The sequence below is a fragment of the Callithrix jacchus genome, chromosome 21, assembly GCF_049354715.1.
Source record: "Callithrix jacchus isolate 240 chromosome 21, calJac240_pri, whole genome shotgun sequence".
Classification (NCBI taxonomy): Eukaryota; Metazoa; Chordata; class Mammalia; order Primates; family Cebidae; genus Callithrix; species Callithrix jacchus.
In genome coordinates, this window is record NC_133522.1 from 51,503,570 (window position 1) to 51,516,960 (window position 13,391).

At 52.2% G+C, this 13,391-nt stretch overlaps 1 protein-coding gene across 28 annotated transcripts in view; it reads left to right on the forward strand.

Annotated features, from left to right (window-relative positions):
- PCBP3 (poly(rC) binding protein 3) overlaps positions 1-13,391 on the forward strand; it is a 286,279-nt gene that overhangs the window by 236,062 nt on the left and 36,826 nt on the right. For all 28 annotated transcript variants that reach the window (XR_013530629.1, XR_013530630.1, XR_013530631.1 and 25 more), the window contains 3 exons: positions 50-73; positions 1,034-1,066; positions 1,388-1,504. Coding sequence is in view for 24 of the 28 variants with exons in the window: in XM_078358645.1 (XP_078214771.1) it covers positions 50-73; positions 1,034-1,066; positions 1,388-1,504 (174 nt within the window). In the remaining 4 variants the exon portion in view is untranslated. The remainder of the gene's footprint in view (positions 1-49; positions 74-1,033; positions 1,067-1,387; positions 1,505-13,391) is intronic.

The following is a 13,391-nucleotide window of genomic DNA, read 5'->3' on the forward strand; positions in this document are numbered from 1 at the left end:
TTCTCCTCCTGCTCTATGACACCGTCTTTCTGTGATTCTTTTCCTGCAGGAAGTTGGAAGCATCATCGGGAAGGTAATTATTGATTGAATCTCTGCCTCTCTTGGGGGTCTCTGTAAGGGGATGGTGAGGACAGCAGCCACCCTGGGTGCTAGGTGACACCCAGTAGGTGCACCTTTCCTGGTAGGTGGGTGGTGTGTTCCATGAAGTCAGGACCCCAGGGGTGCTGCCTTTATGCCACGTGACAGCGGAGCTTGTCCCTGGCTCTGTGCGGCCGAGCGGAAGGGCCTGGTTGCCTGGCTGCCCCTGCCCATGACCTTGGTGGCTGGTCCTTCTTTCCTGGTTGAAGACCCCACAAAGAAGGATTTCCCACACCTTCTTCAGCTGGCCATGTCATCTGGGTGGTCTCCAGGAGTGCAGAGGTAGCAGCTTGACACTTCCCTTCCAGATCAGGGCCGGCCCAGTGTGGAAGCTGCATCCTGAGGCTGAGCAGTGAGGGCCTCCCTGTCTTCATCACATTTTTACCAGCTCCAGGGACCTATGTCCTTCCCTCTATCCCACCATGGGTGTGCCCCTCATAGCTCATCGTCCCAGCTTCCTCATGAGTGCCAGAGTGAGCACGTCTCTGAGAGCCACCACCCCTGGAGGGGAGGGTAGCGAGCCAGAGTGCAGCCGGCCATGCGGGGCACCTGAGGGCATGCACACTGCCCTGTGCCATGAGTTAGCTGCTGTGGGAGCCAGGTTGGGCCCACCCCACCCTTCCCAGCCATGTGCCCTTGGGTGGGTGCACTTGCCTTCCTGTGCCTCAGTTTCCCATCCAAATGCCCTCTAGGGCGTGGTGGGCATGGAGCCTGGTCTCCGAGGAGGAGGCTCGGCTGTGTGGGCACATGGGGCAGGCCGCTACCCACCTACCCTGGGCCGTGCCATCCTCAGAGCCAGAGGGGCAGAGGCTGCCCCATGTGCCTCGAGCCCGTGCATGCCCTCAGCGGAGCTACAAGGGACACCTTTTCCTTATTGTCTAAATGTTTATTCCAGAAAGGAGAAACCGTGAAGAAGATGCGTGAGGAGGTGAGTGTGGTGGGTCCCCATCTGTTTGCAGCCGCTGTGGGTGGGTGGGAGGGTCCCCAGGCTCTGCCCCTGCCAGTGCAGGGCCTCTTTCCCCCTACTCAGGCCACCTGTACTTCCCTGAGGGAAGGGATCCCTTGGATTGTTTTGCTTATTAAAGTTTCATTGTGGAGGAGATTGTTGAGAAGGGTTCACTGTTCAGTAGTGGTTTGCCAGCTAGGGGATAAAGGCATGTGTTTGTATCAGTTGTCATCAGACTTGTGGCCCCAGGCCCTGGCCAAAGGGCTTTAATCAGTTGCTGGGGTTTCTCTGCTTTCGCCCTAGAGTGGTGCCAGGATCAACATCTCAGAGGGAAACTGCCCAGAGAGGATCGTGACCATCACAGGCCCTACAGACGCCATCTTCAAGGCCTTTGCCATGATTGCATACAAGTTTGAGGAGGTAACCTGCACCCCCAGAAACCTCCACCAGCCCGGCAGAGTCCGGCCTAGTCTCAGCCAGCTCCCTGAGTCCCTATTCCCTGTACTTGGACTAGGGGATCACCCAGGTGGCCCCGTAACTACAGTCACGTCCTTTGCCTCCCAGGGCCTCTCCCCAGCTCTGGTTCATCTGGTCAGGGCCCAGTGTCCCTCCGTCCTGAAGCCAGCTACTCCCAGCTCCTGCGCCTTGAGTCCACCTCCCTCAGCTTCCTCAGACCCTGCCCTGGGGCAATGAGCACAGCCTTACAACACCCCACCCTTCCCTGGAGCACACAGCTGCGGCCGGCCCTCGGGCCACACCAGCATCCCAGCCCCCAGCTGGCTCTGCCACATGGTGTTCGACAAAGCCCTGGCTGGTACAACCATGGTCCACAGCCACACACCACCATGCCACCAGGCTCCCCTGGGAGAGCCGATGTAGCCTGGCTTAGACGTGGACAGGGAAGGTGGAGGCCATTCGTGCTGGTGGTATTAGAGTGTGTGCGTGTGTGTGTGTGTGTGCGCGCACTTGTGCAGTGCTTCTATGTATTCTGCCATTGAGTTATTTTAATGTTTTTATGTGTTTCTAGTTTTCTTGAAATTGCTGGAAGTTAGTTAGAGATGCATTTAGTGTCTTTGAGGGGTTACCATTAAGTAATGAGGGGCACTTTGTGGAAATAAAGACCCCTCCAAGAAGGCGAATGCTCAGAGGTTGTTTATGATTCGGTGCCATCTTCCATGCTTGGCAGAGACTCGAAGGCAGGCGAGGAGGGGGAGCTTCAGACTGGGAGAGCAGAGCTGCAACCCAGGGAGGTAGTGGGGGTAGAAGCGGGGCATCCCGTGTGGCTGGTGGAGGAATGTGTGGGGCCTTTCCAGTGGGTCCTGAGTTGGAACTGGGGTACACATAAGGGAAGCTAATTGTTCAGGGCTGAGTGCAGCAAAGGCTGTGGCCTGGCCACAGGGCTGGACACTGCAGACGTTGGGGCCGGTGTCCCCTGTCATAGGTGGCCAGGCCACTGTCTGTAGGTTGTTTCTTAGTTTCCCCTTTTAGCTACTCTTGTTTACGAGTGGATAGCCAGTTCAGGAAACACCAGAGAGCCAGGTCATGCCCCTCAAGGATGGTTCAGTTACCCCCTTGGTCAGCTGCCCTGTGGGGTCCTCTGGATCTTTCTGCTGCTGAGTCATCCTGGCCATCGTCTGATGGCAGACTGATGGAATGTGGCAGGCAGCACCATACACCATAACAGAAACAAGAACAACCTGGTCCCCAGATGGTGGTAAAACCAAGGGCGCCATTACCCAGCCCTAGGCAAGAGGACACAGCCTATGGCCATGAGTGCCAGCCTCAGAGAGCCTCGTAGCAGCTCCTTGGGGTGCTGGGCAGCCGGCTCCTGGGACTTCACTCTGCAAGAAACGTGCAGTGGCACAAACACCAGTGTGGCTGGCCAACAAGAAGCCTGGAGAAATGCAGTCGCCCACGACCGCTCATGCCAACACACCCCCCACCCAGGGCCGGCGGAACGAGAAACCTGGAGAAACGCAGTCACCCACGACTACTCGTGCCAACATGCCCTCCACCCAGGGCCAGCCGAACGAGGAACCTGGAGAAACGCAGTCACCCACGACCGCTCGTGCCAACACGCCCCCCACCACCCCCAGGGCAGGTGGTGTCCTGAGTACCTTCTGCCAGAGTTGGCACTGGGTTTCTGACTGTAGTTTCTGCCCGTGCAATGCCCACTGTGGGGAACGCTCAGTCGTCCCTTCCACAGAGTACACAAATAATCACGGGTGGTCTCGTGTTCGAACTCAAATTTGAGTCAGAATTTCCAGCCATGGAGATTGATAGAATTAGGGTCTTTGGATACAGAGAAGTCTCCGAAGCTCTTCCTGAGTATCTGAGGCATTCGTCTGAGGCCATCAGGGCCTGGTAACTGTTCCTAAGGAAGCAGTGTCTGGTGGGGGCATAGGGGACCTGGGGACGGGCCGTCACTCAGCTGGAGAGGTTGGAACCGCGGCTTGTGCGCGACAGCGGCCGCTGGGATCTGTATTCGTTTCTTCCACGTGGCTGGGGTTTCACGCTGCTCCTTGCAGGTTGCTGATTTCAGTTTAGAATGACCTGGGACTGAGCAGTAGACTTTCCTAACTGGTTGTTTCTCTAGGAGAAAGGGACACTAGTAAAGTCACAAGTGATTTGTTTAGTTAGTTGTCTGTGTAGACGCAAGCAGAAAGACCATCAGCTGTGATTCCCTAGGGTCCCATTCGATGAAACCGGCATATCTAGAGATTCTTATCCCTGGGTCCCCAGGGGTGGGCGATGTGTCCAGTCGTCAGTGAGAGTGAGGGCAGTGGTTACTGTTTGGGATAATCTAAGTGGCATTAGAATGAATGTGTGCTAACGTAACAATTACCATAAAGTGAAAAGAAAATAGAAAAGGGACCATCACCAGAGGTGGATGACAACCAGGGGTCCGTGGAGAATGAGAGGGAGAAAGATTATCTGTAAGCAGATGCAAAGCGAAACGAATCCGACGGAGGTCTTGTTAGGACATCTTAGCGAAACTGTCCCTTACCCAAGGTCATCGGCTTGCAGGAAGGTCTCAGGTCAGCCACTGTCTCTGAAGAATGACTGCCTCTGGAAGGTCTCAGAGAAACCTCAGTTTGGGGTCCCCTGTTGGAGTAGTTTGCTCATTGTGTGGAATTTTCGGTCACCGCTTTGGCTGTGAAATGTGAAACCAAGGACTGACTCCTGGAGTCTCACTGCTGGATTTGTTAGCGATACCTGGTGAGGCCCCTTTCAAGGAGGTAAGAGAAAGAGACTTCTCTGATGTCTCTTCCAATAGTCATCTCCTGGTTGCAGGTCCTGAGCAGGGTGTTTGGGAAGATGTCGTGGGAAGCAGCTGTGACCCACTGGTGATAGGCAGGCCGTGAGGAGTCCCTCGCAGTCATTCGCCATCCCTGCCTGCAGCAGGACATAGTCTAGCATCAGGAGTCCCAGAGGCACGAGCCCCAGTCACCAGTTCATGGAGGGACAGCTGAGGTGTCTCCAAGGGAGCAGACTCTGTGGCCGAGCAAGCTCAAGGGGTTCCGAAGGCTTTGATCTGTTGGTCCTTCAGTTTTTCCAGAAGCTTGTGGGTGGTCAGCATAGTGTTGTTACTGAGTAAGGGGTAACCACTTACAGAGCTCTGTTATCATGGTTTTTGTAAAATGTGGTCCTCAATCACTTAATGTAAAAGTTGGTGTGCTTCAGCTTGGAAATACAAAATCAAGGAATTTTTTAGTAATAGGACTGCAGCTTTTAAACAAGGAAATGCTTCAACCCATCCTGAAAACAGATACGCAATGGCTAAGGCATTTCCAGTCCCAGGGTGGACGCTGGTTAAAATCCACCTGAGGGCATTCAGAGGGCCCTTGTGGCTTCGCTCTGGAGCCATGCCTGGCCTTCACACCATGTCAGGTTTGTGCTGTTGACAGACACCTGGCCTTCAGATAACCTCAACAGTCTGTGAGTCTCACACCAGTGTTGACTGGAGATATTAATCAGCTTCTCTACAGCATGGTGAGCAGTTTCATGGACTGACTTAGCTCATACACATCTGAAGTCATGTGGTACCACAGCCAGCCATCTTGAGAGCACCAAAGAAGACTGAGTAAAGGGTACAACCAGGACTTTCAGAATTTCTCCATCCTTCCTTTTCAAAATCAGGGGCAAAGCATCGAAATCTTACAGTGGCCTCTTTGCTTGCCTCCAGAGATCTAGCCTTTTAGCTGGAGTTGAACTGTGGCTAAAGCACTGGTGGGCACAACCATCCCCCAGAGCATCTCCTCCAACATCCGCAGCAGCCTTGCCCCTGCGGTTGCCAGCTCTCTAGGAAGAGGTGTGCCTAAGAACTCCTCAGCCCCGGCCCATGGAGGGTGGGCTTCCAGGAGAGCTAAAAGCCCATTTCCAGAGCATCCACCACATGGGCCCGTGGCTAGTTGACAAGCGCTGGCAAGAGTGATGAGTCTGTGGGTGACACCCCTCCCTGGGCACCGAGGAAGAAGAACTGTCCAGACCCCAGCACAACTAATGCCTGAGGAATATCTTAGTTTATAGTGTTACTACTCAGCTGTTTCCTTTATATATAATCATATATTAGTTTAAAGAATTAGTGCCTGAAGTGTGACTTACTGCTTGCTCTATCTAGCTTATATAATCATACTTAATACTTACATCTAGCATACTTAGTTCCGTATAATCTTTCTATATGAACATATAGGTATTGTAGTTGGAGCTGCACCGACACGTTTAGTGCTGACTTATAGAATCCTTCCACAGAACCATACAGGAGTCTGCAGTAGGAGGGGTGCCTAGAGCAGTCACCGAACAGAAGCAGTACATGGAAAACAGCCAGACCAGGACGAGAACCAAAGACCCAGGCGGTGGCGTCCCTGCCTGAAAGGGCATACGCTGTATGGCAGGCTTGGAGCAAGAGCCTCTCCTCCTGATAAAGGAGTTGTGGTACCTGCATCCAGCTCCTGTGGAAAGTCGGCCTCAGGCCTGAGATCCTGGAAGTAACCGAGGGAGAAGAACCCTCTGGTGTGACCAGTCACGGCGGCTGTACACCCTGTCAGTCTTTTCTCACCTCTGTGCTAGCTCAAATCATCCTCCCATAAATATCTTAAGGGAAGAGCACAAGTCTGTCAGCTCCCACTGCAGTGGCTTGCAGTATCCTTCTGTTAGAAACCCTTTGAAGTCTCCAGCCCCCGGATAAGAAGTGTTGTGCAGGACACCTGTTGCACACAGCCCACGTCCTTGCCTCGGTGACCTAATGGGGGTGGACCCCTTTTCTGCACACAACCCTCTACTACTGCACATGGCATGGACCCCTACTGCACACGACCCACCTTTCTGCCCAGGTGACATAATGGGGTGGCCCCCTCGCTTGTGACTCACGTGATTATGTAGCCCTATCACTAAGCCTATAGATGATGACCTCACTCACGACCCTTCTCCTTGCTTGTACCTAATAAATACAGATGCATCTGGGCATTTGAGGCCCACCCGATCTTCACTCATAGGTTGCGTGGCCCCCCGAGTCCAGCTGCTCTTCACCAGTTCTTCAGTGTCCTGTCTCTTTACTTCTCTGATCCTGCACTTCAGCACAGCATAAGGGACAGCCCTGTGGTGCTGTGAGGCCCTACAGTCCTACAGAGTCCTGCATGTAACATACTTTATGCCCCGCAGGGGACTATGTGGTGAAGGAGCCAGGTTAGCCACACACTGTCCTGGTCTCCTGGGACTGCCATTGCAAAATACCACAACTGGGTGGCCTACACAGCAGACACTGGTTCTCTCACACCCAGGAGGCTGGAAGTCTCGGTTCAGGGTGCCACAAGGGCCAATTCCTCAGGGGCCTCTCTCTTTGGCTTGCAGATTCCATCTTCTTCCTGTGTCCTCACAGGGTTGTCTTTCTGTATGCGTCAGTGTCCTCATCCCCTCTTCTTATAAGGACACCAGTCAGATGAGATTAGGGTCCGCCATAATAACCCCATTTTACATTCATTACCTCTGTAAAGCCCCATCTCTAAACAGTCACACTGGGAGCCAGGACTTCAGTGTAGACACAGTCACATGGGGGGTCAGGGCTTCAGTGTAGACACGGTCACACGGCGGGGTCAGGGCTTCAGTTTAGACACAGTCACATGGGGGGTCAGGGCTTCAGTGTAGACACAGTCACACAGCGGGGTCAGGGCTTCAGTGTAGACACAGTCACATGGGGGGTCAGGGCTTCAGTGTAGACACAGTCACACGGGTGGGGGTCAGGGCTTCAGTGTAGACATAGTCACACGGGGGGTGGTCAGGGCTTCAGTGTACACACAGTCATGTGGCGGGGTCAGGGCTTCAGTGTAGACACAGTCACACAGGGGGGTCAGGGCTTCAGTGTAGACACAGTCACACGGGTGGGGGTCAGGGCTTCAGTGTACACACAGTCACACAGGGGGGTCAGGGCTTCAGTGTAGACACAGTCACATGGGGGGGTCAGGGCTTCAGTGTACACACAGTCACACGGGGGGGTCAGGGCTTCAGTGTACACACAGTCATGTGGCGGGGTCAGGGCTTCAGTGTAGACACAGTCACACGGGGGGGTCAGGGCTTCAGTGTACACACAGTCACACGGGGGGGTCAGGGCTTCAGTGTACACACAGTCACATGGCGGGGTCAGGGCTTCAGTGTAGACACAGTCACACGGGGGGGTCAGGGCTTCAGTGTACACACAGTCACGTGGCGGGGTCAGGGCTTCAGTGTAGACACGGTCACACGGGGGGGTCAGGGCTTCAGTGTAGACACAGTCACATGGGGTCAGGGCTTCAGTGTAGACACAGTCACACGGGGGGGTCAGGGCTTCAGTGTAGACACAGTCACATGGGGGGTAGGGCTTCAGTGTAGACACAGTCACACAGGGGGGTCAGGGCTTCAGTGTACACACAGTCATGTGGCGGGGTCAGGGCTTCAGTGTAGACACAGTCACACGGGGGGTCAGGGCTTCAGTGTAGACACAGTCACACGGGGGGTGGTCAGGGCTTCAGTGTAGACATAGTCACACGGGGGGGTCAGGGCTTCAGTGTAGACAGTCACACGGGGGGGTCAGGGCTTCAGTGTAGACAGTCACACGGGGGGGTCAGGGCTTCAGTGTAGACATAGTCACATGGCGGGGTCAGGGCTTCAGTGTAGACACAGTCACACGGGGGGGGTCAGGGCTTCAGTGTACACACAGTCACGTGGCGGGGTCAGGGCTTCAGTGTACACACAGTCATGTGGCGGGGTCAGGGCTTCAGTGTACACACAGTCACGTGGCGGGGTCAGGGCTTCAGTGTACACACAGTCACACGGGGGGGTCAGGGCTTCAGTGTAGACACAGTCACACGGGGGGGTCAGGGCTTCAGTGTACACACAGTCACACGGGGGGGTCAGGGCTTCAGTGTAGACACGGTCACATGGGGGGGTCAGGGCTTCAGTGTACACACAGTCACGTGGCGGGGTCAGGGCTTCAGTGTACACACAGTCACACGGGGGGGTCAGGGCTTCAGTGTAGACACGGTCACACGGGGGGGTCAGGGCTTCAGTGTAGACACAGTCATGTGGCGGGGTCAGGGCTTCAGTGTAGACACAGTCACACGGGGGGGTCAGGGCTTCAGTGTACACACAGTCACACGGGGGTCAGGGCTTCAGTGTAGACACGGTCACACGGGGGGGTCAGGGCTTCAGTGTAGACACAGTCATGTGGCGGGGTCAGGGCTTCAGTGTACACACAGTCACACGGGGGTCAGGGCTTCAGTGTACACACAGTCACACGGGGGGGTCAGGGCTTCAGTGACCCCCAGGGCATGACTGTCCAGGTTCACTTTCCTCCCCAGTGAGGGCCAAATGTGCTCACTCTCCCGTCTAGCAGCATGTGGAGGAGGCAGCGCAGACAGCCACTGTCAGGAAGCAAGTGGCTTTGGAAGAATTGACAGCGAGGTTGTGTTTTGGTTCAGAACCCCCAGGAAGTTAGGGGTCATGATTTTGCTGGTGGCCCTGAGGTCTTCAGCAGATCAATATCTTTGTCCGTTTGGTATCTGAACTGGCAGGACAGGTGTGTCACAGGGGCTGGAGTTGGGCCAGGGAGGAGTCATAGGGGCTGGGAAACCCTTTGGTAGGGACTGTAGTTTAAGGCTTTTTTTGCATTTGGGATCACGGGATTATGGAGAATTTCAGGTCATGTTTTGGTGGAACGTCTTGGAGCTTTTAGAGGCCCTGCCCCAGTCATTTTGCCTGTGTTAGTGGGACTGCATCAGGTGCAGCATCAAGACCCTTACCCGGAATCTGGGTCATGCTGCCCAGAGCCCACACAGCTTGCCAGTGGGCAGAGGAGTCCTCCAGGAGCTCAGGAAGCCACATTTCTGATGTGCAGTTAAGCTGCCTCCATCTTCAAACCAAGTGTCTGCTACTAAATTTTCAGGGGTGGAGTCACAGAGCAGGAATGAATCTTTTTCAGTCAAGGACCCAAGGGTTACAGTTCAGGACAGGGAAATAGGGAAAGAAAACACTGAGGGTTATTGGAAATGACTCCCATGGTGTGTATTATCTAAACTGAGGAGGAGGATGACAGGAGACCTTTCTGCAGGTCGAATGCAGGAAGAGCTGTCCATAGCCACCAGGAGGATGAGGAAGACCACCTGCATCCAGCATTAGTCACCCTGAGGGGTGAAGGCCAGGCAGGATGCTGGCCGCCCTTTCCTCCCTCAGGCACTCTCACTGGCCTGGAATGAGTCTTTCTGTCTCCGTTTTTCTTTCTGGGGATGGAATCATGTTTTCTCCAGAATCCTTTCTGAATGCGGCACCTATTACATAAGCGTCCTTGGCGGGAGCTGGGGCTGGTGAGGGGCACCTTGCTCTCGGATCGGCAGGGACCCTGGCTTATTTTTGTTCCAGGCCTTTTTCAGTGTATTCTGCCGCTGGCTGTTGTTCAGCTGAAGGGCTATTCCCATCCCCATTTCTGTTTTCAAGAGAGGTTTCACTCCATTGACCTAATGGGACCAAAGGGCTCCTCTTACACCAGGCCTTCCATACCTTGAAGGGTAGAGACAGTCAAGGTTGTTGGAAGGGACTTTCTAGTCTGTCCCCGAATCTACGTCTGTGTTTGTGATTATTCTAATCACCCCCTACTGGAGATGTTTTAGTCACAAACACATCAATTCAGATGTGTCTGTGACTGTCCTAATCAATTCCTACTGTAGATGTTTTAGGGCTGTGTCTGTGACTGTCCTAATCAATTCCTACTGTAGATGTTTTAGGGCTGTGTCTGTGACTGTCCTAATCAATTCCTACCGGAGACGTTTCATGGCTGTGTCTATGACTGTCCTAATCAGTTCCTGCTGTAGATGTTTCACGGCTGTGTCTGTGACTGTCCTAATCAGTTCCTGCTGTAGATGTTTCACGGCTGTGTCTGTGACTGTCCTAATCAATTCCTACTGTAGATGTTTCACGGCTGTGTCTGTGACTGTCCTAATCAGTTCCTGCTGTAGATGTTTCACGGCTGTGTCTGTGACTGTCCTAATCAGTTCCTACTGTAGATGTTTTAGGGCTGTGTCTATGACTGTCCTAATCAATTCCTACTGTAGATGTTTTAGGGCTGTGTCTGTGACTGTCCTAATCAGTTCCTGCTGTAGATGTTTCACGGCTGTGTCTGTGACTGTCCTAATCAGTTCCTGCTGTAGATGTTTCACGGCTGTGTCTGTGACTGTCCTAATCAATTCCTACTGTAGATGTTTCACGGCTGTGTCTGTGACTGTCCTAATCAGTTCCTGCTGTAGATGTTTCACGGCTGTGTCTGTGACTGTCCTAATCAGTTCCTACTGTAGATGTTTTAGGGCTGTGTCTATGACTGTCCTAATCAATTCCTACTGTAGATGTTTTAGGGCTGTGTCTGTGACTGTCCTAATCAGTTCCTACTGTAGATGTTTTAGGGCTGTGTCTGTGACTGTCCTAATCAATTCCTACTGTAGATGTTTTAGGGCTGTGTCTGTGACTGTCCTAATCAATTCCTGCTGTAGATGTTTTAGGGCTGTGTCTGTGACTGTCCTAATCAGTTCCTGCTGTAGATGTTTCACGGCTGTGTCTGTGACTGTCCTAATCAATTCCTACTGTAGATGTTTTAGGGCTGTGTCTGTGACTGTCCTAATCAATTCCTACTGTAGATGTTTCACGGCTGTGTCTGTGACTGTCCTAATCAATTCCTGCTGTAGATGTTTTAGGGCTGTGTCTGTGACTGTCCTAATCAGTTCCTACTGTAGATGTTTTAGGGCTGTGTCTGTGACTGTCCTAATCAATTCCTACTGTAGATGTTTTAGGGCTGTGTCTGTGACTGTCCTAATCAGTTCCTGCTGTAGATGTTTCACGGCTGTGTCTATGACTGTCCTAATCAATTCCTACTGTAGATGTTTCACGGCTGTGTCTGTGACTGTCCTAATCAATTCCTACTGTAGATGTTTCACGGCTGTGTCTGTGACTGTCCTAATCAGTTCCTGCTGTAGATGTTTCACGGCTGTGTCTATGACTGTCCTAATCAATTCCTACTGTAGATGTTTTAGGGCTGTGTCTGTGACTGTCCTAATCAGTTCCTGCTGTAGATGTTTCACGGCTGTGTCTGTGACTGTCCTAATCAATTCCTACTGTAGATGTTTTAGGGCTGTGTCTGTGACTGTCCTAATCAGTTCCTGCTGTAGATGTTTCACGGCTGTGTCTGTGACTGTCCTAATCAATTCCTACTGTAGATGTTTTAGGGCTGTGTCTGTGACTGTCCTAATCAATTCCTACCGGAGATGTTTCACGGCTGTGTCTGTGACTGTCCTAATCAGTTCCTACTGTAGATGTTTTAGGGCTGTGTCTGTGACTGTCCTAATCAATTCCTGCTGTAGATGTTTTAGGGCTGTGTCTGTGACTGTCCTAATCAATTCCTACTGTAGATGTTTTAGGGCTGTGTCTGTGACTGTCCTAATCAATTCCTACTGTAGATGTTTTAGGGCTGTGTCTGTGACTGTCCTAATCAGTTCCTGCTGTAGATGTTTCACGGCTGTGTCTGTGACTGTCCTAATCAATTCCTACTGTAGATGTTTTAGGGCTGTGTCTGTGACTGTCCTAATCAATTCCTGCTGTAGATGTTTTAGGGCTGTGTCTGTGACTGTCCTAATCAGTTCCTGCTGTAGATGTTTCACGGCTGTGTCTATGACTGTCCTAATCAATTCCTACTGTAGATGTTTCACGGCTGTGTCTGTGACTGTCCTAATCAATTCCTACTGTAGATGTTTTAGGGCTGTGTCTGTGACTGTCCTAATCAGTTCCTGCTGTAGATGTTTCACGGCTGTGTCTATGACTGTCCTAATCAATTCCTACTGTAGATGTTTTAGGGCTGTGTCTGTGACTGTCCTAATCAATTCCTACTGTAGATGTTTTAGGGCTGTGTCTGTGACTGTCCTAATCAATTCCTACTGTAGATGTTTTAGGGCTGTGTCTGTGACTGTCCTAATCAGTTCCTGCTGTAGATGTTTTAGGGCTGTGTCTGTGACTGTCCTAATCAGTTCCTGCTGTAGATGTTTCACGGCTGTGTCTGTGACTGTCCTAATCAATTCCTACCGGAGATGTTTCACGGCTGTGTCTGTGACTGTCCTAATCAGTTCCTGCTGTAGATGTTTTAGGGCTGTGTCTGTGACTGTCCTAATCAGTTCCTGCTGTAGATGTTTCACGGCTGTGTCTGTGACTGTCCTAATCAGTTCCTACTGTAGATGTTTTAGGGCTGTGTCTGTGACTGTCCTAATCAGTTCCTGCTGTAGATGTTTCACGGCTGTGTTTGTGACTGTCCTAATCAGTTCCTACTGGAGACGTTTTAGGGTGGCATTTAGGACTTGGCTGTGGGACCTTTTTTGATCCTTGGGTTTATTTATTGACAGAGGTCAGGTAATTCTGGATCATGTGCACCCAAAAGCATTCTGAATTCTTCTGTTGGTCATTGCAGGTCTTGTCTGGGTAGGGACTCCATAAGTGTAGCTCTGAATTCAGCTTCAATCCAAGGTTTCAGTTCTGGATTTGCTTATACACCTGGCTCACGGAGGGTTGGGCTTTTCCAGGCAACTGGCATTTGGGAGTCTTAAGAGGGCTGAAAAAGACAGAGGTGGAGTCGATGGAGGAGCTGGAAGGGAAGGCTGGACAGGAGGAGTGCTGGGCAAGGACAGTGGAAGGACAAGGAGGGAGGGCTTAGGGCCTGAGAGTCTGGTTCGTTGTCAACGTCTGCCACGTAACTGACTATTTTAGTTAAGGTATTTTAAAATCAGAACTTCATTTGGAGGCCTCTTCA